Genomic DNA, 27,334 nt, shown 5'->3' on the forward strand with positions numbered 1-27,334 from the left:
GATCTGTCACCGTGAGCGTATTCTGTGGTGGCTGCTGGCTACTCTCCCTGGATTAGCTACCTGCCGCTCCTCTGGTTCTGACCCCCAACTCTGAGGTGCTTTTTTTCCCCACACCAGTCTGTTCTTGGACTCCAGCCGGGTGTCCCGCAGTTAAACTCCATTCTGACCCTGTCCACCTGGAAATCTTGTCTGATCCCTCAGGTTAAGAGGTCAGTCCTACAAAGACGGCCCCCTCCCCACTTCCTTCATTACTTCAGATGCCAGTAGTGGGTCCAGGTTGTCACCTGTGACTCAGCTGACCCACATCTCCCTTCTCAGGCTTGATTAATGTGCCAGAGCAGCTCACAGAGCTCAGAGAAACGTTTTGTTTACCGCTCACCAGTTTATTATAAAAGGATATAACTCAGGAACAGCCGGATGGAAGAGGTGCAGAGGGTGAGGTATTGGGGCACAGCCATCCTCCCTGGGTCTCCATGTGCTCACCAATCCAGAAGCTCTCCAAACCCCATCCTTTTGGGTTTCTATGGAGCCTTTGTCACAGAGGCACATTTGATTAAATCATTGGCCATGGGTGATTGACTCAGCCTCTGGCTCCCCTCCTTCCGTGTGGTGGTGGGACTGAGAGTTCCAACCCTCCAGTCGCGTGGTTGGTTCCCTCAGTTAGCAGTCCCCATCCTTAGGTGACCTAGGGGCTTTCTAGAAGTCACTTCATTGACATAACGGAAGACACCTTCATCCAAAAATGGTCAAAGATCAAATATATGTCTCTTATTATAAATGACAACATCACAGTTATGTGAAAGAATGCTCCAAAGTTTAGTAGCTTAAAATGTATTTTTTAAAAAAAAACTTATTTGAGAGAGAGAGCAAGTGAGTAGACGAGGGGCAGAGAGAAGGAGAGAGAGAGAATCTTAAGCAGGCTCCATGCCAAGCACAGAGTCCAATGCGGGGCTGGATCCCATGACCCTGCGTTCATGACCTGAGCCGAAATCAAGAGTTGGATGCTCAACCAACTGAGCCCTCCAGTCGCCTGCGATGATGCATCTTTATCGTCACCATTTCTGTGGATTGGGAATCTGGGTGTAACTTAGCAGGGTCCTGTGGTCAGAGTCTGTCTGAGGCTTCACGAAGGTGTTGGCCAGGCCTGCTGCCATCTCCAGGCTTGAATTGGAGGGGGGGGCCCTGCAGCCAGGCAGGCTCCTAGCGTTGCTGGTAAGACTCTGTTCCTCGTGGGCTATCTGCTGGCGACCTTCCAGAGCTCTTGGCGCCAGGCAGTGCACAGTGCAGTGGCCAGCTTCTGTCAGCGAGAGGGGGGCGGCAAGACGGAAGCCACAGTCTCCCAGAGCCGCCTTGGGAAGGACGTCCCCTCACCGCTGCGCTCTCCCAGCAGGAGTCACTGGGTCTGGGCTGTACCCAGAGGAGAGGATTGCATGAACGTCAGAAGGTGGGCCGCCTGCCACTGTCCTCGTTCTCGGTTGGAAACCAGTCCGGAGAGTTAAAGAGCTGCTCAGGGCCACAGTTATCAGTGCTCGAGCTGGTGTTCAGGTTTTGGGCTCTGCCTGTGAAGCTCTAGCTGTCTGTGCTCAGGAGTCTGCCTCAGGCTGCCGCCCCCAGATGCAGTCTGTGCCTTGACTCAGGCACCTTTTGTGCTCCAGGCTGTGTGCCGATGATCCAGGGCCACCCGCCAGGCTGGCCGTGTGTACTTACCTCAGCACCACGCACTGGTGCCCGCCTTCCAGGAGGAAGGGCAGCAGCGATGGCCTTTCGTGCACATCCTTGCATCTGACTTGTCACAGGCCTCTAGGTAACGGCCTCCTCTGACAGATGGGGACACCGTGGCAGCCGGACGCTCAGGAGCTGTGCAGAGTCGGACGGTGGATCTGGCCTGTGCTGATGCCCTCGCAGCACACGGATGATGCCAGTGGCCTCGGCTGGGGGGAGGAGGGCTGTGGCTGGTGGGGCCTGAGAGGGAGGCTCCAGAGACCGCATCCGCAGGGGCTGGCCGTGTGAGCTGCAAGGTTCGGGGTGGCTGGGGGCCTGAGGGGCAGTAGGGGTAAGAGGCAGAGCGCCTTGTGAAGAAGGCCAACGCCCACGGGCTGGTGAGTGCCCTGGCGCCCTCCTGCAGTCCTGCTCTGTCCCCTGCCTTTCTGCCTGGACACCGCACAGTACTCGGGAGCTTCTGAGTAGCGCAGGATCCTGTGGCTGACCTTGCGGATGCCAGCCGCTAGCTGCTCCATTTGTTTTCTGTCCTGTCTCTGAAAAACACATGGAATTGTCACAGACATCCTTTAAGGTTCTAAGGGACACCAGATTATTGATTTCTGTCGAGATAATTTGTCCTCGAGGCTCCAGCAGGCGTGGCCGCTGCTCTGAGGTCACGTGTGTTTGTGCAGGTACCAGCGTGGCTGCCGCTCGCTGGCCGCTAACCTGCAGCTCTGCGCCCAGAGTCCGCGGGAGCCGACAGTGCACACCGAGACTCCCGCTGGTGATGGAGACTGTGATGTCCCCGAGGAGGTGGAGAGCGTGATAGGTGGGTGCAGTCCCTGCGGGCTCTGGTCTCTGGGTGGCGGCGAGGCTCCTCCCAGGTACATTTATTGGCCGCGTACCTTTGCCACCTCTGTGCTGGCAACACGTGGCCTTCCGTGACCTTCCCCACCCTCACCTTTCATGGAGTTCGTGGCTGCTGGTCTGTAGTCTGCGGGCCCACGACCCTTTGGGTCCTGGACCCTGTCTTTCTGTTCTCTGTTTGCTCCCCTGTGTGAGCCCTCCTATTTCCACCTCACTCCCTAGGCACCTCAGGACAGCTCCGTGCCTTCAGCCTTCCCCCAAGCCTGGCCTGGGTGTATTACGCTGGTGGCCTCAGGCCTTCTCCTGAGGGGATGGAGGGGTGGCTGTCTTGGGCCCTGCCCCGCTCTCACTCTGTGACAGCTCCTGGCCCCGCACACCCTGCCTGCTCCCCGACTCCCGCCAGGTGTGCCTGGCAGGGCCAGCCTCCCTGTCCATGAAGGACAGCCCTGTGCCTCCCCTGTTTTCCTCCCCTTCCCAGAGCTGTCTGCCCCCACGCCCTCAGGGACCCTATACTGCCCTGGTCACAGTGGACTTGACCCATTCACAGGCTCCCATCCTTCCTCTGTGTCAGCCTTTCCCAGGCTGCCTGGTGCCCTTGGTCAAGGTTTCTGCTGACTGAGGATTGCCAGGCTCTTTTCTGAGCAGCCTCTGGGCTCTCCCGACTTCCTTCGGGCCCCTGTGTGGCTGTTCTGGAATTTGGCCTGTGCCCGAGACCCCAGCAGAGCCCTTTTTCTGCACCCTCTTGCAGAACTGGCCTCTGGGAAGTCTTCCTCACTTGGTGCTTTCTGCCCAGTGACAGCTCTGGTGGGCGGATCTACTTTGTAGCAACAATGGCAGGAGTAGGTTTTTAAAAACGAAGAATTAGAATAATTAGAATTAACATTCTTGATATGACTCCCTTCATGGTGCTCGAGTGCTCTGCAGGGTGGGTTATGTTCAAGCTTGGAAATGAACTTCCCCAGCACTCGGGTGAGCGCGGAGAGCTCAGACCTGGCTTTCCCGTGTTCTTGCAGAGCAGCTGCTGATCGGGCTGAAGGACCAGGACACGATTGTGCGGTGGTCTGCGGCCAAAGGGTAGGTGCCTGCTGTCCCTCCGCAGGGGGGACATCCTGTCATTCAGCGCGTCTTGTGCAGTTGAGAGCTGGGAACAGCTTCGAGATTTTTATAAGGTGGAACAATTTTTCTCATTTACATTTATTGCTTTATGTTCTCATTTTAAAGGTAATTACTGGGGAATGAGGGGGCTTCATTTCCTTGCCTGTCTGGCTAGAGTGGGCGGAGTTATGAGCATATCCACTTGCCTTTCTTGCCTTTCAGAGGTTCCTTTTCTTTCAGTTCTGTGTCCTCAGCAGCACAGTACCTGTCCCTTTCACAGGCAGGCGCGGTCACTGTATAGCGAGTGGAGGCCGGCACGGCCTTATCTAATCCCAGAGCCCCTGGGAGGGAGACTGGTGTTGGTCCTCTGTTTGCCTGAGGAACGGCCTACAGAGAGGTGCCCTCATGGGGGAGGTGTTCGCTTCAGCAGCAGGCAGCCTCTGAGCCCCAAGTCATGTGTGGGTGGGGTGGGGTGGGCCCGGAGGGATGCTGATCCATGTCAGGGGGTGTCTGGTGTGGATGTGCGGTAGCCTGCCATGTGGGCAGGTGGCCTGGAGGGGTCAGGCCGACAGGGGTGCCGTTGACCATCGGTAGCATGGGGCTGTCCCGTGGGCACACCCACCCCTTTGTCTCCCTCCCTCAGGAGATGCCTGTGTCTGTCTGTTTATGTCACTAGGATGGGGCTCCCTACCAGGCAGGTGGCCTTGTGTAGAGCAGAGTGTGTGTGAGGCTTGCCCTGGGTCTACCTGCCTTTCCTGCTCTCTGGAGGGAGGGAAAATTGCCGGGGACAGGTCCTGGTGGCTCGGGCCCCCTCACGACGGGCCCGTGATGCTGACAGAGTGCTGCTTCTCTCTTTCAGAATTGGTAGGATGGCTGCGAGGCTCCCCAAAGAGCTGGCGGATGATGTGGTTGGGTCCGTGTTGGATTGTTTCAGGTATGTGAGAAGGTCAAAGGGAGACGTGTTTCTGGTTGAAAGCAGTGGCTTTTCTTCTATCCTTTTACGTTTTCTTTCAATTGAGCTGTTTGTCAGAGCCTCCGCAGTCTTTTTTTCTTTTTTTTGAAGTTAAATTCGAGAACTCTAGTTATTTCTGTTATCTTTCTTTTTAGAACAAAATTTTTTTTAACGTTTATTTATTTTTGAGAGAGAGAGAGAGAGTGTGAGCAGGGGAGAGGCAGAGAGAGAGGGAGACACAGAATCTGAAGCAGGCTCCAGACTGAGCTGTCAGCACAGAGCCCGAAATGGGACTCGAACCCACGAACTGTGAGATCATGACCTGAGCCGATATTGGACACCCAACCGACTGAGCCACCCAGACGCCCCTAATTTTACTGGATTTGAATTTAAATAGCCACATGTGGTAATGGTCATGTTGTGTCTAGGTAGCCCGTGGTGCAGGTGTGGGCTGGGATGCACAAATGGCAGGTCCTTGGGGTCTGGGCCTGGGGCCTGCAGGCCAGGGGGCAGAGCAGACACTCTGGCACCAAGGGTGCACTGTTAGGTGCACAGTCCCAGAGGACTGTTAACTTTGCACGTGGAAACCTCTCTGGGGGTTTCAGAAGCAGGTGCTTCTACGAAGGGTGTTGGTTGGGCCCAGCCTCACTCCTGCCCTCGTTAGCCGGCTGCTGATCTTCTGGGGCTGTTGCTGTGGGTGTAGGAGAGGGTCTGTCTACCCTCCTGGGCTCAGCTATGCACACTAACTGCCGAGGGTGCTCTCTGAGCACCTGCAGGACGTGCCCTCCCCCCGGAGCAGCCTTCTTCTGGAGCTTGTCTCGAGCCTGCTCAGCCACAATTGGAGGAGTGCAGGGGAACAAGATGCCACATGTGGGTCACCTTTTGCAGAACAATGCTGTGTGTCTGGCCAGTGTGTCTTCCAGTGGGGACATTTCACCATTGTCTGCCTAGTGGAAAACGTGCACTCCTTACTGTCACTCTGAAACGCCTGAGTTAGGGAAAAGAAAGTGCTCCCTGTCCATGTGATGATTCTGCTGGCTTGTTTATTTTTATTTACTTTTTATTTATTAAAAATTTTAATATTTATTCTTGAGAGACAGAGAGCGTGCACGCTCATGAGCAGGGGAGGGTCAGAGAGAGAGGGAGGCTGAAAGCAGGCTTCAGGCTCCGAGCTGTCAGCACAGGGCCCGACGCGGGGCTCAAACTCACCAACTGTGAGATTGTGACCTGAGCTGAAGTCGGCCGCTTAACCGACTGAGCCACCCAGGTACCCTTCTGCTGGCTTGTTTTAGGGTGTCCTCTTGGATTTCTTTTCTGGGGGTGTGGTGTTGGGTATGCTGATGATGCTGGACGTCGCTGGTCCAGGGCGGCTCTGAGAGGTGGCTCTTGCGTGACCACGGGGGAGCCTCCTGCTCTCTGGAGAGGGCAGCACTTTGAGCCAGAGCTCTGGAGCCTTTCCTCCCTGGCCCCTTTGCCCAGGGCATGGCAGGTCTGTCTCAAGTCTTTTTCTCTATTTCCTTCTTAGCGCATTTCTGCACCTGCCCTCTGGGGGTAATGCTGTCTCTTTACCCAGCCCTCCCTCGGGCTCTTCCTTGCCCAGCCTCCTTCCTTCCCTTCGCACCTGTCCCCTCCTGCCCCTGCCGGTGGTGTCCCTGGTGCTGGCTTTTCCTGGCGGTGGCTGCTCCAGTGTTCCTGAGCCTCCCTCACTCCTCCGGCCACTGTGTCTCTGTCTGGAAGCCTGGGGCCCTTCACCCTAGTGCATCTTGACCACACTCCTGGCACACATTTCCTCTTGGCCAGACATCTGGCCTTCTGGCCTGGACCCGTGGTCTCCTTTAGTCATCTTCATTGGTTTAATCCCCAGACACTTCTTTGCCGTTGTCTTGTCATTGCAGTAAGCTTCTCTGAGTTCTGTAGTGAGGTCGTGCAGGGTGGAAACTGTCTCACTGCTCTTGATTCCCAGAGCTGGCAGCCTGGAGCCGCAAGCAGGCCGTTGAGGGAAAGGGCCTGTGTGCAGAGGCATGAAATTACCTGACTGCAGAGCCTGGCTCACAGAGGGGTCCCCCCCAGCCCAGAATGCTTGAAGACCCTGAGAGGCAGGAGCTTGTTGGGTGGAAGATGTGTGTGGGGTGGGGGCCACAGGACTGGCTGGTCACCTGGCACAGCTGGGATCTTGTCCCTTGTTTTGTGGGACATACAGTGACATACGGTGAGCTGCCAGCTTTTTCTGAAAGGGTCAGAACAGGACATTAATGTCATTAACTGTGAGCATACGCCTCTCCTCTCCCTGCTCTGTTTCTAGGCCAGGTTATGTAGCACGAAGCCACACACATCCCCAGGTGGCTTTACATTGAGCCCCATAGGACCAGTGTGAGCAACATGGCCATCGTCCCCTTCTCCGTGTCTTGTCCCCTGGATGTGCAGGTGTCCTTTGGTACCTGTGCACCTCCCCTCCCTGGCCCTGGCGGCATTACCTCGGGGCAGGACTCCACAGACAGGCGCCACCCACTGCCCCAAAGCATCTCTTTCTAGTTAAAATTCTGAAGTACACAAAAGTGCCAATATTAAAATTTGAAATGGTCATAAAATCTTTGGGACAGATATTTAATAACACATCTGAGGGGCGCCTGGGTGGCGCAGTCGGTGAAGCGTCCGACTTCAGCCAGGTCACGATCTCGCGGTCCGTGAGTTCGAGCCCCGCGTCAGGCTCTGGGCTGATGGCTCAGAGCCTGGAGCCTGTTTCCGATTCTGTGTCTCCCTCTCTCTCTGTCCCTCCCCCGTTCATGCTCTGTCTCTCTCTGTCCCAAAAATAAATAAACGTTGAAAAAAAAATTAAAAACAAACAAACAAACAAACATCTGGAACTTGGGGCGCCTGGGTGGCTCAGTCGGTTGAGCATCTGACTTTAGCTCAGGTCATGACCTCACAGTTGGTGAGTTCGAGCCCTGCCCTGCGTCAGACTCTGTGATGATAGCTCGGAGCCTGGAGCCTGCTTCAGATTCTGTGTCTCTCTCTCTTTCTGCCCCTCCTCCACTCACGCTCTGTCTTTGTCTCTCTCAAAAATAAAATGAAACATTAAAGAAATTTTTAAAAACATTTGGAACTTAAAAATTTGTAATTGGAATTGTAAGTTGGTGCTGGTTGATGGTGAGGTTCAAGGGGACTTGGTGAGTCTGCCTCCACAGGCCCTGACATGAGGGAGGGACCTGCTGAGTGAACGCATGAGACTCGCTCTCTCCTGTCTGAATGTTCTTGTGCTTGTTGCTTGTGAGGCATGCAATCTAGTTGGTTTTCCTGAACATTCCAACATCAAACTGTTGGATTTAGGGTAGGAAAGAGCCCTGCAAAGTCTCTCGCTTTTTGGGGAAGCGTATTTCACTGTTTATGTTGGCAGCCAAATGTAGAAGCTCTCAGGACAGCCCTTGTCAGTCTAAGAAACCCCTCTCACTGGTCCTAATGTCAGAGGTGTACCTTAAACAAGAGGGCTTCCAGACCACTTCAGGGACAATTTTATTACATATAAAATTTTACCTGTTGGTTCATTGGCATAATCATGTATTAAAAGCCTGTGTTTCAAATAGCGTGAAACAATTCTCTAGAAGACTTTCCATTCTAACTTTTTAATCTCTACTCTGAGCCAGGAAGGGAGATCTCCCCACCCCTTTCTGTGAACGCCTCAAGTCACCGGGGTTTTGGTGACTTGAACAGGCTGAGTCCTTGGCTGTGTAGTCAGCTGGCACACGCGGCCGTGGCAGGAATGGTGTGTAGAGCCTGGGCGTCCTGCTGACGCATATCTGCAGACTGCTTTCTCTGTGGTCCCATGTGGGGCCCTCAGGACCTCTCCTTGTCATCTGGAGATCTGAAGAAAAGTACTGAGCACAGCACTTACCTGCCATTAAGTTGCAGGAGTTTCTTTCTTTTTTATTTTTAATGTTTATCTATTTTTGAGGGAGGAAGAGAGATAAAGCACAAATGGGGAAGGGGCAGAGAGAGAGGGAGACACAGAACCCAAAGCAGGTTCCAGGTTCTGAGTTAACAGCAGAGACCCTGACGCAGGGCTCGAACTCATGAGCCCTGAAATTGTGACCTGAGCCGAAGTCAGATGCTTAACCAACTGGGCCACCCAGGTGCTTCACAATTTTATTTCTTTAGCCAGCAGATGCTTTAAAAACTCACTAACGGGGTGGGGGTGGGGGGCGCCTGGTGGCTCAGTCGGTTAAGTGTCTAACTCTTGACTTAGGCTTAGGTCATGATCTCGCGGTTTGTGGGATTGAGCAGCGTGTTGGGCTGTGTGCTGACAGTGTGGAGCCTGCTTGGGGTGTGTTCTCTCTCTCTCTCTCTCTCTCTCTCTCTCTCTCTCTCTCTCTTTCTCTCCCCCCCCTCTCCCTCCCTCCCTCCCCCCCTCCCCCCTCCCCCTCTGTCTCTGCCTTTTACCTGCTTGCATGCACTCTGTTCTCAAAAATAGTAACTGTTAAAAAAATAAAAAGTTACAACTCACTGGTGGGTCTTAGCGAGGCTCCCAGGCACAACTCACTGGTGGGTTTTAGCGAGGCTCCCAGGCACAGCGTGGACACCTGCAGTGTGTGCACGTCGGGGGATGAGCGGACACGGGCAGTCCGGTCTCAGGTCTTGTGTGTGTGTCAGCTTTCAGGAGACGGACGGTGCCTGGCACGGTGGCTGTCTGGCGTTGGCAGAACTGGGCAGAAGAGGCCTGTTGCTCCCTTCACGGCTGGAGGACGGTGAGTTCTGCGCTCGCTTGCTCCGCGCTCTCAGTGCTATGTGTAGCTCATTGGGTGCTTCGTGTCACTCCGCGTCTCCGGCTGTGAGCACACCGGGCCTCTGCCCTCGCTGACAACATTGTTTGCAGGACAGAGCGGACTAGGCCTGTTTCTCTCAGCCTGCCTTCTTGTATCGACCATTCTGATTTTCTGACTCCCCTTCTCCCTGCTGCAAAATGTTGGTACCACAGATACACTGTGTGTCTGGATTTGGAGGGCCAGGAACCATTGTGATGTCTGAGATCTTCTTGTCCCTCGGAACTGGTTTTCACCCCTGTGGGGGTGCTGTTGCCTGTTGAGAAGTTGTGTACTGCCTCTGTTTATCACCTGGAGTGCATCTTGGTCCCCTAGGAATCAGGCTCACACCAGCAAGGGGTGGGGGCGGAGGGCTGGAGGAAACTTGGCAGTGAGCCTGTGCAGGGGGACGGGGGCACAGTGCAGCAGACGCAGGGAGGACCGCCGAACTCTAAGCGAGTGTGTCCCAGCTGTCCGGTCTGGACGCGTGCAAGTGTGGCCCTGTCTGGTTGGTGGGAATCATCTCTGGGTGTGGCTGGTGGTGCCTCTGGGCAGAAGGGAAGGATGCCTGCAAAGGAGGGAGAAGGTCACATCCTGGGGTGTTCACCATAGGTGCTCTGTGCACTGGGGGGTTGACTTCCATCCAGAATAAAGATGTCTGTGCACAGATGGCTGGGACCCTGCATCTTACTCCGCGGCACCTGAGCTGTGGGATGTCAGAAGTGATGGCTTTGCATTTGGCATCGTGAAGCGGGAGGAGGGCTCTTAGACCCTCAGAATTCTATTTACTCTTACTATTTATTTTTGGGAGCTTTATTGAGATATAATTTATGTACCGTGAAGTTCACCCACATAGAGGGTACAGTTCAGTGGTTTATAGTATATTTTACAGAGCTGTGCGACCGTCATCATCATCTAATTTCAGAACATTTATGCTGCCCCCAAAGGAAACCCCTGTACTCAGGGGCAGTCACTCCCCATTTCCCCTCAACACACCCACCCCAGGCAACCAGTAATCTGCTTTCTCTTTCTTTAAATTTGCCTTTTCTGGTCATTTTTCATAAATGGAACCTATGATCGCGGTCTTGTGCCTGACTTCTTTCACTTAGTGTGATGTTTTCAAGGTTCATCCATGTTGTAGCATGTAACTCTGTTCCTTTTTATGGCTGAATAATATTCCGTTGTGTGGATACACCACATTCATCAATTGATGGACATTTGGATTTGTCACATTTTGGCTATTACGGAAAATGCTGCTGTGAACATTTGTGTGCAAAAACGTTTTTTAAATTTTATTTTAGAGACAGAGCAAGAGCATGAGTGGGGGAGAGGGGCAGAGGGGGGGAGAGAGAGAGAGAGAGAGAGAGAGAGAGAATCCCAAGCAGGCCCACATTCAGTATATAGTCTGACGTGGGGCTCACTCTCATGACTGTGAGATCAACCGTGTTGTTATGTGTAGCATGTAGTCTCTGTTCTTTTTTTTTTTCTGTTTTTAAAAAACTTTTTTTTTTTTTTTTTAAATGTTTACTCTTGAGAGAGACAGAGACAGAACGCGAGTGGGTTAGGGGCAGAGAGAGAGGGAGACACAGAATCCGAAGCAGGTTCCAGGCTCTGAGCTGTCAGCACAGAGCCCGATGCAGGGCTCAAACTCATGAGCTGAGAGATCATGACCTGAGCCGAAGTCAGACGCCCAACCGACTAAGCCACCCAGGCGCTCCATCTTTGTTCTTTTTTTATGGATGAATAATATTCCATTGTGGATACACCACACTGTTTATCCAGTCATCAGCTGATGGACATTTGGATTTTTTACCTCTTGGCTAGTATGAATAATGCTGCTATGAACATTTGTGTGCAGGGTTTTTTTTTTATTTAAGTTAATTTTTTTTATGTTTATTTGTGAGAGAGAGAGAGAGCATGAGGAGGGGAGGGGCAGAGAGAGAGGGAGACACAGAATCTGAAGCAGGCTCCAGGCTCCGAGCTGTCAGCACAGAGCCCCATGTGGGGCTCAAACTCACGAACCAGGAGATCATGACCTGAGCCAATTTAACCAACTGAGCCACCCAGGCGCCCCCTTTTAAATTTTATTTGAGAGAGAGAGAGAGAGAGAGAGGGAGAGAGAATGAACGAATGAGGTGGGGAGAGGGGTAGAGAGAGAGAATTGCAAGCAGGCTGCATGTTCAGTGCAGGACCTGACCTGGGGCTTCCTCTCATGACTGAGATCATGACCTGAGCCAGAATCAAGAGTCGGACGCTTAACTGACTGAGGCACCCAGGCGCCCCGTGTACAAGTTTTTGTGTGGACATAAGATTCTAGTTCTCTTGGGTATGCATATAGGAGTGGGATTGCTGGGTCTTCTGGTAACTCCATTTTTAACTTTTTGAGGAAGTTTTTTTCTAAAATGGTAGTACCATTTTACATTTCCACCAGCATGAAGGTTCCAGTTTCTCCACACCCTCCCAACCGCTTGGTTTTGTCTTAGTGGATGTGGAGTGGTATCTCATTGTGGCTCACATTTGTGTTTCCGTGACTCATTAATGACGCTGAGCCGGCTTAATTCCGACTGTGGATATCTTTGTTGGAGAAATGTCTGTTCAAATCCTTTGCTCATTTGAAAAATCAGGCTTTTTGTTGTTACTATGAGTTCTTTATGTATTCTGGGAGCCTCTCACCAGATAGAGGACCTGTGGTATTTTCCCCCATTCCATGGTTGTTTTCACTTTCTGGTTGGTGTCATTTGCGCCAAAGCCCTGCATTTTGGTTGATTTCAGCTCACCAGTCTTCTGTGTGCGAGTGTGCCACAGACAAGGTGAAATCCCTCCCTGGGTAATTTCGACTCCAGTAGGGCCTTTTCTCTGCTTTTCGTGCCCGAGAGTGGCTGGCGTGTGTGTGCCCATCATATTTTACAATGTTGCGGTGCCCACTGGTCACTAGCCACTGGAGTGAGAGACTGTGAGCGTTGGCGTTACGAGTGAGGAGTGTCTCGCTGTTGCTTAAAATAGAGATGTCCCGTGTGGTCTTTACTTGACTGGCCGGTCGCCTCTAGCCTGGCGGCCCCCCACAATGTGTGCTGAACCCTCCTGTGGGCCCTTGCCGTGCCTGGCGGGGCCTGAGGGAGTTGTGCTGTCTCCTGCCTGGGAAGGATGGTGCCAGGCCTGGCAGACAGAGGTCTTGTCGAGGTGTAGGCTCCACAGGCACCAGGCCCGACACTTGTTCATTTTTCTTCTTTTTCTCTTGCTCCTCAGACTGGATGATGCCAGTTGCCTGCCCTGTCTTCAGGTTCATGGATTCTTGCTTGCACGTGTTCAGATCTGTTATTGTACAGCTCGACTGAAGTTTTCATTTCAGTGATGGTGTTTTTTCAGTTTCAGAATTTTTATTTGGTCTCTTTTTACAGTTTCTATCTCTTTTTTGACATTCCATATTTTTTTCGATATTGTTCTGTTGGTTTCCTTTAGCTCTTTGAGCATATCTGAGGAATCTGTTTAACGTCTTTGTCTGGTTTTCGTACAGTGTCTGGGCTTCCTCAGGGACGACGATTTCTCTGCTTTTCTTTTTTCCTTTGAACAGGCTATTCATTTCTGTTTCTTTGTATGCTTTGTGCTTTTTTTTTTTCTTTGAAACTGGACATTTTGAAAACTATAATACTGTAATATGGTAACTCTGGAAATCAGGTTCTCCCCCATCCCCAGGGGTTTGCAGCTGTTGCTTGTTGAAGGTGATTGTTGTCCATTTGTTGACTCCCCCCCCCCCCCCCCCAGTCTGTTTGCAACAACTGTGTTCCTTGTTGTGTCTGGTCACTGAAGTCTTGGTTCTGTAATGTCTGCAGATAGCCAGTGACCTAACAGATTTCCTTAAATGCTGAAATTTTGTAGACTCTTTCTTCACAACATACCTCCTGATTTCTGCAAATTTCTGATGAGATGTTTGAGTTCTGAACAAGTTGAGTCTGTCAGTTTTTGCTGGCTTAATGGTTGTTGTTGTGGCAGAGGGACTGATTTGTGATGTCATCCGAAAACTAGCATTTGACTGGGTCTTCTGAGTGGAAACAGATGTCGAGACAGTATAAAACGTGTAGAGATTCTATTGGGGAGATGCCCATGAGAGAAAGCAAGAAGGCTGGCGGAACTCCTGTCTGACCCTGAGGGCTGTGGGGGTGGGGTGTGGCTGGGGTCCTCGAGCCAAAGTCAGCCATAGAGGCAGGCGGTCCCGTGTCCCCAGAAGGGGCCATGCTGGTATCGCTGCCACACTCTCTCCCTGGCAGAGGCACCTTGGGGCCTGGGGTGCAGCCTGTGGCGGATGGGGCCTGGCTGTTACCGCAGCTCTTCCGTTGCAGAGTGCTGACCTCTCCTGAGGTCCTGCTCCCCACAGGCCTGTGGTGTGTACCTCAGTTCCCAAGGGAGCGGCTGGGCCCTGGGTGGAGTTACACTCTCTGGTGCTCCTGACACAGTCCTGGCACCTTCCTGTTTGGAGGACCAAGTCCTTACTGATTTTTTTTTTTTAAGTTTTATTTATTTTTGAGAGAGAGAGAGAGAGAGAGCACGAGCAGGAGTAGGGGAGGGACAAGGAGAGAGGGGGACAGAAGGTCTGAAGCAGGCTCCAAGCTCTGTGCTGACAGCAGCAAGTCTGATGTGGGGCTTGAACCCACAAACAGGGAGATCAGGACCTGAGCCAAAGTCGACACTCACCTGAGTCACCCAGGTGCCCCAAGTCCTTACTGATTTTTAACCTTTTGTACATTTTGAACTGTTGGATGTTCCAGTTTTGTGAGAAAAGTGAATACCATGACGAGATATCTTTGACTTTGCATGTGAAGTAATTGTTCTGTGCTACTGAATTAAAACGCTTTTCTCCTTGATGAGTGTGTGTGTGCTTCATTTCACGCTCACCGTGTCTTCCTGCCCCATGGAGTGTTGTGTCGTGCTGAAGACTGGAGCTGGTGATGGGGGCAGACTGCATGGGCCCCCGATAAGACTTCAGGAAGGTTGTGGTCAGCATTTTGTTCCCTCTTTGCTGTGAGTTCAAGGACCCCTTTAGAATCTTTTTTCAGCTTTGTTGAGATATAGTTCACCTAACCATACAGTTTTCCTATTCAAATACCTGATTCAATGGTTTTGGTATATTATTTTTAAAAAACATTATAGAATATACGTAATATAAACATTTGCCATGCTGTTTTTAAGTGTGTAATTTGGTGGTATTTACAGTTCGTACAACCATTGTCACTATTGCTGAAAACTTTTCACCAGCCTGAACTGAGACTGTGTCTCCGCTAGACTCCCCTCTCCTGTCCCCTGCAGCCCCTGGTAAGCACTCCTCTGTCTGCCTCTGTGAACCTGCCTGTTGTCAGTGTTTCATCTATGTGCACTTGTATAAGATTTGTGCTTTTCTGTCAGGCTCATTTCACTGAGCATAATGTCTTCAAGGTTAGTCCATGTGGTAGCAGGTGGCAGAGTTTCATCCCTTTTTATGGCTCAATGACACTCTGCTGTGTGGTTTTCCACATCTTATTTACCTGCTCCCCTGTCAGTGCAGGCTTGTGTCCTTTCATCTTTTTTTAAAAAAATGTTTTTGTGTTTTGAGATAGAGTGGATGCGGGGGGAGGGGGGCGGGCGGGTGGTGGGCAGAGAGAGAGCGGGAGAGAGAATCCCAAGCAGGCTCTGTGCTGTCAAAGCAGAGCCCACCTTGATGTCGCGGATTGTGGTATGATGACCTGAGCTGAAATCAAGAGTCAAACACTTAACCCACGAGCCACTCAGGCGCCCCTTGCTTTCATTTTTTGAGTGTTGTGAACAAAGTTTCTATGAGCATTGGTGTACACTTAACCTGTTTGAGTCCTTGTTTTGACTTCTTTTAGGTGTATACCTAGGAGTAAAATTGATGGGCCACAGGGAAATAATTTTATATTTAACTTTTTCGGGGTTTATTACTTTTTATATATAAAGGTTAAACCCTTACAGCTCTGAGGCTGGGTCACAGATGACTATAGGCAGGTGGCATGGTTAAAACATCAGGAAGACCATTTTCTTGTTACAAAGATCTAGGACCGCATTGTGCTTTTAGAGACAGATACGAAGGGCCTCCTGGGGTCGCCGTGTCTGTCACATGTGACCTTAGGGGGGGATTGCAGTAGGAGGGGTCAGTCGTCATGCTGCAGATGCATGCAGTTCCACGGCGAAATCTGCAGGTGGTGAGGGCCTCTGCCCTCCCTGAGAGCCCTGAGGCCTGCATCTGTGCCCACCCCGCACTGTCCCAGGAGGACTGGACAGTCTTAACTGTCCCTGGTTCCTCTTATCACTTAAGGTGAAGCCTGACACTTTTGGGTGAGCTGTAAAACATGGTGTTCTCAGAATCTTTGGGCCCTTGATATGTGAGTCTGTGTTCTGTGTGTAAAGCAAGAGGCGAGAGCTTGTCTGTAGGGTGCTGGGCTCTGGGTCCTGAGTCTGGAACACAGCTTCTGACGTACGGTTTTGCTTCCTGCAGGCTGTTGACTTGCTGGAAAGCAGGGGCACCCTGTTTTGCTCTTTGCCAAAACGTTCTGGTATCTGGAGGCGAGAGAGCCCTGGCGCGCTGGTGAGCGGAGTGCATGTGTGCTCGGCCTCGAGTCCCAACAGCGTGCCTTTTGGGTTCACGGCATGTGGTCGTCTGAGGGCACACCTCAGCACCGCACTGCCATGTGCGGTGGCCCTTTGTTGATACCCCAGGCGGTGTGTCGGAGGACAGGGGCCCTCTTGAAAAGCGGGAGGAGGGGGTCCTGTGAAGGCCCGTGGGGTGGGGCCCGCGGGGGCAGACGGCCTTTCCTCAGGCGGCAGTCAGAGGAGCCGAGGCTCAGGGAGCCCGAGGTCTGGGGAGCCCCAGGGGGGTGTGCGTGCCCGGACTCGGTGGCCACCAGTCTCACAGCACGCACAGGTGCGCTCACACGCTCGCGCAGGCAGGCGCTCTTTTTTTCCGTTTAACAGCCGCCTCAGCTTATTCCCTTTTTCATTGAGTTTATTATGGCAGATTGAAGCATAACACAGAGTGTGTATTCTTAAAGTCACCTATGAGTTTATTGGAAAATTAGCAATATATACATCATTTTGGAAAATGGAAAAGGAGGCTGAACAAGTCAGGAAGTTCACTGTAACATCATACAGAAGTAGAGTACGTTAGCAATAGCTTCACCAGCAATACATTTTCCTACTGGAAATAAATTATTTGTATAAATAGAGTCTTGATGTTTGTGTATCTTCACTCATAACAAATCACATAATTTTTACATACAGCACTTTAATGACAGAACTGGAAATGTTTTTTTCATGGCATTTTTTCCCAGTAATTGGTATTTACTTCAAAACACACAGATTTGATAGCAAAACAGTTAAAAGCAGTTTATTCTAGTGCTAAGATATTTATAAGAAGAGCATTTTTAATAGTTTTCCTCTAAGATGGATTACACTTAAAAGCTGTCTTTTAATTTGTGCATTCCATTTGACATTTTACAAAAATGAAAGTCAGTGTTGAACTCATCAGTCTTGAGTATGAGTCATTTAAATATTTTTACAACCAAAAGTAGAAGCACCTTTGAATATTCTTGCTTGATATTTTCAAAACCTGAATTGCAGCTTCTTTCTTTTCTCCTTTCTTCCTTCCTTCTCTCTCTCCCCCTCCCTCCCTCCCTTCCTTCCTTTCTCTGTCCCCCTCTCCCCTTCCTCCCTCCCTCCCTCCCTGCCTTCCTTCCTTCCTTCCTTCCTTCCTTCCTTCCTTCCTTCCTTCCTTCCTTCCTCTCTGTCTCCCCCTCCCTACTCCCCCTTCCTTCCTGAGAAGCAGGAAGCTGCATTGTAAAAACTGACCAGGGAAAGCTGCGGTGCCAGTCAAGAGTTGCTGCTGTCGTAACCTACTTTGGAAGGTGTGTCTGCATCCGGCGAGAGCGGCACTAAGACACCCGTGTTCTCTTACGAAGGGTGAACACTCTGGCTGTGTCACTCGGCTTTGTCTTCTTTGTTCCTTGCTGGGACTTCCCTGCATCCCTGGGGCTTGTCCTCTTTTGCCCTCTGGGTCTGAGGTCACACTGAGCCTCCGGGTTTTCCGTGGCGCTGAGGGTGGGTGCGTCTTGTGGGCAGGCGGACTCCGGGGCCGTGGGCTCCCCATCGCCCATCCGGACATTCCCTGGGCTGTAGGCCGCCAGCTGGCAGAGGGCCACGGCCGCTGTCTGCTTCTGCTCATCACTGCTGTCCAGCGCTCTTGCGTCCTGGGCCTTCACAGCGGGCGTTGTTGGTGGCGCCTCCATGGCATCAGGGCTGCTTTGGTTCGTCTGGGTGTGTTCTGGCCCATCTTTGGAAGTTTCCGTGTCAGTGTTTTGAGCAGCGGTGCTGGCAGGTTCTGCCTCTTGCGGTGGGCTGTGGAAGGGAGGTCTCGGAGTCAGGGCGTTACAGGGGTCCTTCACCGAGAGGTTGAGAGGCATGTCCTGCACCTCTGCAAAGTCTTTGTACATGGGGCTGTGAGTGGCTGGTCTGGCCTCTGGTTTCTTGGAGAGGTTCAGCGGGGCTGTCCTGGAGCCATCTTCTGGGCTGGAAGGTGTGGCCTCTGGGTCGTGAGATGCGCTTCTGGTCTCGCCTGGAGCATCGCCGTTCATGGCATCAAGGCTGAAAGAGGTAAAGAGAGGCCTTAATAGGACCCTTGCTTAAAAAAGCTACTGTCTAAAAAGCATTTTGAGCAAGCATGAGCTTGGCTAATGGAGCACAATCAGAGATATGTTTTGGAAATCTCGAAATGAAATTTTCTTACCTTTTTGGGGACTCTTCTCTGTTTTCCAGAGCCTGGGAATTTGGGTGCTCTGTGCTTTTCTTGACAGGCTTGAAGGCTGTGAGGCTGTGTTCAGGCTGATGGAGCCTTCCCAGGGTGCTGGCAGCTGGCTTGTCCGAGAGGCCGCACAGCCCGGCACACGGCTGACTTGTCTGCGTGAAGTTGGTGGGACTTGGCCTTCCCGGGGAGCCTGTGGCTGCGCTGCCCGCGCGAGGGCTCATTTTGGTTCCCTCTGTGTCCCTCTGCCCATCTTGGGAGGGGTCTTTAGCCTCGGGAGTTGGGCTCCCCTTCTCAAACTCTGTATTTTTTTTGTGGGTGTTGGAAGGACTTGACTTGGACGGACTCAGGGCCGGGTAGAGCAGGGCGGTTTCTTCCAGTAGGTGAGAGCTGTGATCTCTGGAAATGCCCGTGACAGGTGGGAGTCTGAGCCCGTAGGAGGAGAATGCAGACTCTGGTCTGTAAAATCCATAAGGAATTGGCAGGCTGGAGTGATACTGCTGGAAGAACCTGTAATGGTCATATGCCGAGGGGGGGTTCAAGTGCTTGGGGACTGGCCCCGGGGGAGGCAGCAAGTGCCTCTGGTCTTGGGCCCCGTAGACGGACAGCAGGGGGGCATCACACTCAGGTGAGTTCCCAGCAAGTAGGTAGGGTGAGTAGATGGTGGCCAGTCCATGCTCTGTGTAAAAGTGTGGCTGGTACTCTGGGATTGCGGGGTGCACGTAAGGGGAAATGGCACTAAACCCCTTTGTAGATGGGATTTTGTGTGGGAACTCTGGCGGGAGGAAAGGCGCGCCAGCTTTCCACGGATAACCAGGAGCATGGAATGCAGACTTGGTGTGGAAGGAGGTGGCTTTGGCCGTGGGGCTGGGCAGGGCCAGCAGTTCAGGAGCCTCAGCGTGCTCTGGCCCTTTGAGTCTGTGCTCTCCCACTGGGACAAAGGCTGAAGGCCGCACGATGCCTTCCAGAACGGGCTGGGTGCCCCTGGTGGCTTCCGGAGCTGGACTCAGGGGTGCTGCTTCCTCGTGGAGAGCAGACTTCTGTCCTGGGCACCTGTGGGGCCCACGTGTGTGCAGTTCCACGTTTTCCTTGGCATCGTCCTTGGCGAGGCTTTGCTGAAGCTTGGTGTCAAAGTGTGGGAGCCCATTGGCAACAGGCTTGGCAGAGGTGGGTTTTGCTGCCGTGTCTGGCTGATTTGTCTGCTTGGGGTCCAGAGAGTTGGATTTGGGGCACTTGGGGACGCGGTCCTGCTCTGACACTAAAGTGATGGAGTTTTTGCAGAGACCATACTTCATGTGGTTGAAAAGGTGTGACTTTTCATTGCAAGTGAAAGGGCACTGGAAACACTTATACTTGAAGGGTTTTCCTGGAGGTCTCGGGATGTAATGCGGCTTTTTTGGTTTTCGCTCTTTGAGAAGACTCATGTTCCTTCTTGTGGTGTGGGTGCTGGTCCCCTCGCTGGTCTGGTCGCTGCCGGCTCCTGTGCGATTATGATCTGGCGGCTGCTGCTGCTTCTCCTTGGCTTTCTTTCCAGGTGCTTCTATTTGCAGCCTCCTCCATGTGCTGTGGGTCTGACGGGGGAGGTCTCGCTCATTGGGGTGGGGGCTGCAACGGAGGAGCAGAGCCTTAGCCTCATAGTAGGTCACCTGAAGGTATGGAGGGGTCACCACCCTCGTCAGTGTGAGGACGAGATGAGCACCAGCTGCCCGCTACTTGTAACCTGGCCGCCAGCCCCCCACTCTGTTCCTGTTTGCTCAAGTCTAACCTGAAAGAGCTGGCCTGGGGCCAAGAGTGCGGTGTGTTAGTGTCGGCTCTGAGAACACCTGTAATTCTGTGAGTTTTGGGAATCTTTGTCCTGTGACCTGAGGCCTTGGATGCCAAGGAGGTTGTAGACCGAGGCCAAGTGACCGTTGGGACCCCCTCCCCCATCCACGTTCGTGGCATCTGTGGTGCGCCGACCGAGACCACAGGGGCCTGTGTGTGACCGAGACCACTGTGTGTGGCTCCTTGGCCGTTCTGTCCTGTTTAATCATGTAGTGTTCTATGTGTGGAACTTAGGAAGGAAGGAAAGAAGAATATTTAAATATGCAGTCCCACTCTACTGCTTCCAAAATCAAATGAACAGTCCGCTTTATTGGTGAGTAGCATTTATGCTGTCTCACATACAAATGTAAATGCTGTCTTTATGCTGACTCAGATGGTTCTAAGATGCCATCAAGGTGAGTTTCTGAGCTGTGTGAGTGACCGAATGTTCTCCTTCACCGCCCTGTTATCACCGCCCACCTCGTGAGCAGCGTGGAGTAAGTTCTTGCCCCGTCCCTGCCTGCCATGTGGACAGCTGAGAACACTTCCAGCCCAGGGCGCTTGCCTGCCTTTCCTGGCCTTACCTCCAAATGGCGGTGCCTGTGTGAGAGGATTGTGGTAGCACACCATCCCAGCCTTTACCCTTTAGGAAGTGGGCCTTGGCCCATTCTTGGCAAAGTCTTTGGCATGTGATGGGCATGGATACGGTGGCCAGTGGGGGCCGTCACCTGCCCTAGGCCCTGGCGGGGGCTGCAGGTGTCCCTGGCCTTCTGTACCTTCCCTGAGTGCCCTCCTCTCCCTGACCCTTGCTCTCCCAGGCTTACCCAGAGGCCTCAGCCCGCCTTCCTTCACAGGCTGCTCCCCACACCCCTGGGGCCCTCTCAGCCTCAGAACCCGAAACTGAGGACAAAGACACGAGGTCTGGGGGGATCTTGCATGGCCCCAGTGGTGCAGCAAGGTGCCCCAGACCAGCCCATGGTGTGACTGTGTCTAGGAGCAAGCGTGTGGGTGGGGAGGCTGGAGGGCAGCGGGAGGGGTCAGGGCCCGCTGTTTCACATAAGACCTGCAGCTTCTAAGTGTTTTCAGACAGCTTCAAAATAAAGTTAAAAAGGAAGGAAATGATTTGAGAAAACTGTTTTCAGGGGCAGTTTTGCTAATGAGCAGCTAAGGTCGGTCCTAAGCCTTGTGAGATTTCGTGGATAAAGCATCCCTTTCTAGACATTGGGGTGGCGGGAACATTCAGCTGGAAAGCAGCCTTTTAAAAGTAGAGAAATACATATGGGAAATTGAAGAGACTTGTTTTCACAAAATAAAATGTAGTTTCTCTGCAATGCCTTTCCTTGCCGTCCCACACACTGTGATGAGGTAATCGGCAGTGTCAGGATCGCGGAGGCAGGTGTAGTTGGGTTTTCACTTGGATACTGTACATTTCTGAGAAAGCTCGCTCTGATTTTATTCTCCGCAAACTGGTTTCGCTACTCATTTATTCCTATTCCTTAAAAACACAAAGAAGCACCCCCTCCCCCCTCTCCCCCCCCCCCCCCCCAGGGAAACTGCCTCTGTTAACCTGCTTTGTCATCATTCAGTGCTTTCAAAGCTGTGTATTTACTAAGACGTGGTTTCTGCCGATGCCTGTGGCCCTTCTCTTGTGAGGAGTTTCTGGAGAGCAAGAGTGGTGAGGCACGTATTTTGGGTGAGAAACGAGATTTTTGGCTGTCCCATGACTGTGACCGGGGAGAGGGAGGTCCCAGGGCCCTCCAGGGCATTCACTGGCTCACTCTGCCCCCCGACCTCCCCTTCCACGGTGCAGCTGCAGGAGCCGAGCCTGTTAAACATGTAAGCATAGCTTTATGTCTTTCTAACTTTCCCTCTTATTAAAGGGAAAAACGTGAAGTAACTCTTTATGAGTTCAGTCCATACCTTGGGGGGAAGGTACGCTCTGGGCTATAAAAGCACAATTTCCTTGCCGCCTGTCAGGAAGCGATTCCAGCCAACCTGGGCCAGCTAGATAAGTCAGCGGGCGTGTGCCGGCACGTCTCCCCGTGCTCCCTGGTTCTGAAGGCGTGAGAACCTCTGCAAGTCAGGTTCCCATGATTGTATAGGATGTGTTATGGCAAAGATCCGAAAAGTGATTTCATCACTAGCTGGAAGCATCATGATCAAAATGATGACAGTTGCAAAAACTTTATCAAGTGTGAGCCCAGAGTCTAGTGATGCCCAGAGTGGACACACATACAGCCCCCTGGCATCCAGAACCCGGGAGCTCATATGAAGGAAAAATTCCCTCAGGATTTAAGAGAATGATTCAGATGCACTATATAACGATGTGTTAGTTTCAGAAGCAGTGTTATTTAACGCTGCTCATACTTTCAGGCAAACCTATAGATAAATCTGTGTTAAAGGTTATCAAACGTTTATAAGAGGCAAGTCATATTTAAGTTATCCTAGTGTTACCCAGAAGAATAATTTAGGTAATAATTCCTTTTATGTTAATATTAATTAATATGTACTTTTTTCTGTCAAGTGATGTCATGTCTAAAGTTCCGGTCTGAATTTTTGTTCTTTGTTCGGTTAGCGTACAAGGACAGTAACCAGGTTCTCCGGGGATCATGCTGGTGCCCTGGGAAGTGAGGGTATTCCGGGGCTGACCTGTGGGAACGGAAACCTGGGATGGAGTCACAGGTGCAGTTGTGTCCCTAACTTTGGGTAAACTGACCTCTCAGGGTTGCACAATTTGCTAATTAAAACAAGGGCACACAGCTGCCTCCTAGGCTGACGGAGACGGGCGTATTCACTTGGCCATAAAAACGCGGTAACGTCAGAGAAATAAGTGGGTTAAAACTGAGGCTATTGAAAGCTTTCGAAGGGGACAGCCTGTAGAATGAGGTCAGTCTGAGAGTTCTGGCCCGGTGAGGTGCACCAGGGTGCAGCGACTCCACCTGACTGCCCGGGACCTCATTGGTCTTGTCCTCTGTAGGGACACCGTTTGTGACCGTCTCTGCCAGGCCAGTTTCTATCCGCTGGGCTTGGTGCTGCTGGCAGCTGCTGGTGTTAAATATTCCGAAAAAGGGTATTGTTGCCAAAACAACACAATCCAGAACTTTAACTGTTATTAGTAAGTTTGGATTTGCATTGGGAAGTGAGGTTTTTCTGAATGTGCTGAGGGGATGTTTCCCATAGGCTTTTCCTGGGGATGGCTTGTGCCTTTCTCAGTTAATTCATAGCTGGGGAACTGCTCATAATGCAAGACCCCTTGGATTTGATTTTCCTTAGCTGCAGTGTTAGCACCTTTTGAAGCCCAGATGTTAGCCTGGTCCTGAAAGGTCTATGTGTCACAATGCTGTTTACTCTCGACAAGCAGGAAGTGCGGGAGCTGCCTCCTCACGCACCTTGCCTCCGGTCAGGGTCAGAGTGGCTGTCACTTAGATGTCGTCTGTCCTCTGCCACCTCCCTCTCCGAATCCTCTTGACCATGCGGCCCCTGCACACAGTGTCCACACTGAGGGGGAGAGACCATGGGGGTGGTGACATAAAGCCACACAAGGGGCCCGGCGTGAACATTGAGAGGTTTTCCCATTTAAAAATGTCCCTTTTGTAACCTCAGGTATTTTAAACATCTGCTTGTGTCTAGCTGATGTACTTCTTAGCCTGGAAGGTGCCGCAAGCTGGCTCTGGCCTCCGCATCTCTCCTCCCGCAGGGCCCCTGCTCGCAGGCCTGCCGGGCGTCTGGGCCGAGCTGCCCACACAGCACTTTGAGCAGCCTGTGGTTTCGGGTGGCCACAGGGTTTTGTTTGCTTGTTTTTGAAGTACTAAATTGCCAATGCCCCGTCTCTCCATAGGTTCCTAAGTGTGGACAGTTAATGTCCTTGCCAGTTGTTAGGATGATGGTGAGTGGCTGGCACGTTTGAAAAGTTTCTAAGGAGTTAGAAATCCAAAAAAGAGACAAGAGAAAAAGATTTTTTTTTGAACTTTGATAGGACACAAGAGAGGTAATTAGAGCTCAGCTTTATAGGACATTGCTGTGATGGGCTGGGTAACTATGCTTGTTGCGCATGTTAACCTATGAACTGAAATAATGCTGTAATGGTCCCTTGGGTGCTGTCCGGCTGTCTGGCAGGGAGCCTCGTTAGGTAGAGCGTTTTGAAGGGCATGCTATAATTACAATATTGTGATGTGGCGTTATTGCATAACCCAAGGACACGCCATTGTCGCCTACCCACTGGGGTGTCGCAAGAACGAGATTTGTGAGTTTTACTCCAATTGAGCTTTTCCAGTGATTAACCGCCACTCCCTCCCAGTCTCTTGGTTCTTTAAAATGAAGGATAAACTTCAGGTTAACCATGACCTGGGAGAGAGACAGTTTTCTAGAATGTAGTCAGGAAGAATGATCTGGAAAACCAACCAGGGCTCTTTGAAGTTTCAGCCAGAGATCCCGACTTCACAGATGTCTGCCCTTACCAGTAATGTACACAGCTTTAACGCTGGACAGCCTGTCACCAGAGCCGGTCCCCTCAACGTGCCCGCCTTCTTTATCCTTAAAAATACCAGGTTAAAGCTTTGGAAGGAGTTTGTTAATGCAAAATAAAGATCATAAATGTAGACAGACTTTGCTTACATGAAGTCTGACTTTGGTCAGACCTGGCCATTTGGTCAGTAATTGTTCTCATAGCTGGTTTATGAGAAACTTTATAAGGGGGAAAAAAACTCCTTTTTGTATATTTAGGGATCCTCTTTGGTTAACTTTTGTTCTTTCAGCTTTGGTAAGCATATGTCAAAACAGTACTTATTTTAAACTTGAAAAGGTCTTAAAGTTAAACTGTAAGTTCAGCAGTTTTCTAAACATGTATATGTGTATGTTTACATTTGTATATATATGATGTTTTAATGTTGAAATTTGTAGTTTATTTTTAAGGTGAGGAACAAAGAAGCACTTACTACATACATTTGAGTTTTAGTTTAAATTTTATGTAGAAATGAGGTCTTAATTTCTAAATAAACTTGTTTGTGTTCTTAGAATAAAGTGTAAGCGTTATTAAAAGTTTTGTAATTATGGTCTCCTTTCCAGCGATGCACCTGCTGGGTCCTGAGTAATCCGCAGAGAATAGAGCAAGGCAGAGCCGGCACCGGGCAGGTGGTTCCCTGAGCCAGATGTTAGTTCAAGATACGTTCTGGGAGTAGTTTTGAAAGGAAAGTTGAATTTGAGAAGAAATGGGTACTTACCAGAGCCAGGCAGTGCTGGGAGCGGTCGGGTCAGGAGCCGTGGCAGACGGTGCCCGAGAGCAGGACCTGTTCTCACGCTCGCTCGCCGGCTGAAACTGGAGCCGGCTGTCCCAGTGGGAGGGGTTTAAGTGTAGGAGTCGAGCCCTCGGGGCGTAGAGATGCACCTGATATTCCTCCCGCCCGCAGCTACGATTCATGTGTTTGCACCCACCTAGCTGCTTAGGAGCAGCGTCACCAATGGGCTGGCACTCTGAGCGCCACTTCTGAGCGTCTTGGAAGCTCCCTGCTTCGGTCTTGAGAGTGCCCTTTTTGTGCTGCCCGGACGCTCCTGGGCTGCAGGGTTCTGTGTGTTCACAGTCAGGATAGACACTGGTGGCGTGTCGGTGGGGCTCTGACCAGTGTGTGATGGTGTAACAAAGACACCGTGTGGGGGACCTTCTTCCGTGCCCGGGTGTATGTAGTAGCAGCAGGCGGACCCCGAGAGTTAGTCATAAGTACATCTCCCCGAGGAGGCCATGCTCGTGGGATCCTTGCCCCCAAAGGTCTGAGCGAGCTTTTTCTCCTGTTGCCGTTCTCTCTCCCTTGTGCCTGGGAGTCAGCCTGCTGCCCTCCCCGTTGGGCGGGGGGCGGGGGGACCTCAGCCGCCTCGCCACAGGGGCCTGTCGCCACATGCCCGGGACGGGCACCAGGCTCTGGGCTTGCTGCAGGGCTGCTGCCGGGACGTGGCTCTGCTCCTCTCGCTGCCCCCGTTCTGATAACTAACGCAGAGTCTGTGTCTCCCTCCCTGCTTAGGTTGCTTGCTGCTCAGTCTGTGGCTGTTACTGAGGCGGGAACGAGGTGTTGGTTTGGGGACAGAAAAGGGAGGTGGTGCCAGCTGGGGTCACGCATGGCACGTCTGGCACCATGGTTGGGGTCGGGCTTGCCAGGCCTGATGCTGTGGTTTTTTGTTTTAATTTTAATTTAAGGCTTAAGATTTTACTTGGCTTTACCTTTGTATTGTGTTCTTTAAAAAAAAAAAAGTTTTTAGTTATTTTTGTCCAAATTAGACATCCATAAAACTTAAAGTTCTATAAAAAATAGTTCTATAGATGTCATCATGAAACAGTAATTCATTGCTGTTCCTCTTACCTATGGCTGGGTGGCGAGGCACCCCAAAACTTGGAGGCATAAAGAACCGCCATTTTATTACCTCTCATGATGGTGGGTCAGGAGTGCGGGCCTGCCTCCGAGGGTATGGCAGGCCCCACTGGTGGGGCCCTGGTGGTATTGGGCTGGACTGGAGGGTCCACCTCATGTCCCCAAAGGCACGGCCGAGCTGTCTTCTCCGTGTGGTCTCACTTCGGAGTCCTCCCCAGGAGGGTGGTTGGTGAGGCACCTCCCAAGTCCTGCTTCACCTGTCCAGACTTGAGGGGAGGGCAGCAAGCCCGTGTCTCAGTGGGACAGTGTCAGATGGCTGTCCCTCCCATCTCTGTCCAGGAGCAGCACTGGGACCTTTGCTTAGCTGAGTATTTTGGTGTTTACCTCCTTGATCCCAAATAACATTACTCTGTTGCTACTTGTGTTCCCTCCACCTACGTCTTACTCCCAGTTTTGGGTGTTGTCTGCTGACTTTCCTTTGTGGAAAGTGAGAGTTTTGCTGTCTGCTCTGCCCCCATGCTTGCCTCCCCGTCATCCCGAGGTCGCCTTTCCCTCTCTCCTGTATCGAAAGCCTGCTTCCTGGATCTTGTGTCTTCTCTCTTGGGTTGATCCTTTGTGTTGATAGGAAGCACATCCTGTCTGTAGGCTCCTGAGAAAGAGTGCAGGAGAGGTGGACTTGTGGAGACCTTGAATGGTTGATAGTGTCTTTATTCTTCATGGTTGATAGTCTGGCTGGGGATAGAACCCCGGGCCGGAGACATTCACCCCTTGGGTTAGAAAGGGCTCTCCTCTGCATGTAGCTTTCGGGACTGCTGTGCAGAAGTGCCTGCCCGTTCTGATTTCCTGATTCTTCCTCCAGAGTTTGAACATGAACGATTTCAAACAAACAGGTGAGTCATAAGAACCCGACACGCGGATCTTTGATGGATGTTTGACTATATTTGCTTCGTCACAGAGGTCTGCCCTCCCACCGTCCCCTCCCCCC

The 27,334-nt window shown here is 51.7% G+C and overlaps 2 protein-coding genes across 4 annotated transcripts in view; one reads left to right on the forward strand and one right to left on the reverse strand.

Annotated features, from left to right (window-relative positions):
• The window catches only part of TBCD (tubulin folding cofactor D), a 158,141-nt gene that overhangs the window by 34,166 nt on the left and 96,641 nt on the right, over positions 1-27,334 (forward strand). For all 3 annotated transcript variants that reach the window (XM_053212069.1, XM_053212068.1, XM_027052133.2), the window contains 4 exons: positions 2,394-2,530; positions 3,582-3,642; positions 4,523-4,597; positions 9,260-9,354. In XM_053212069.1, coding sequence (XP_053068044.1) covers positions 2,394-2,530; positions 3,582-3,642; positions 4,523-4,597; positions 9,260-9,354 — 368 coding nt within the window. The remainder of the gene's footprint in view (positions 1-2,393; positions 2,531-3,581; positions 3,643-4,522; positions 4,598-9,259; positions 9,355-27,334) is intronic.
• ZNF750 (zinc finger protein 750) lies at positions 16,435-25,390 on the reverse strand. The gene is made up of 3 exons (XM_015084496.3): positions 25,213-25,390; positions 18,176-19,795; positions 16,435-18,033 (listed from the first exon to the last, which is right to left on the reverse strand). The coding sequence occupies exons 2-3, from the start codon at positions 19,612-19,614 to the stop codon at positions 17,325-17,327; spliced, it is 2,148 nt and encodes a 715-aa protein (XP_014939982.2). The 5' UTR covers positions 19,615-19,795; positions 25,213-25,390; the 3' UTR covers positions 16,435-17,324.

The sequence above is a fragment of the Acinonyx jubatus genome, chromosome E1 (assembly GCF_027475565.1).
Source record: "Acinonyx jubatus isolate Ajub_Pintada_27869175 chromosome E1, VMU_Ajub_asm_v1.0, whole genome shotgun sequence".
NCBI lineage: Eukaryota > Metazoa > Chordata > Mammalia > Carnivora > Felidae > Acinonyx > Acinonyx jubatus.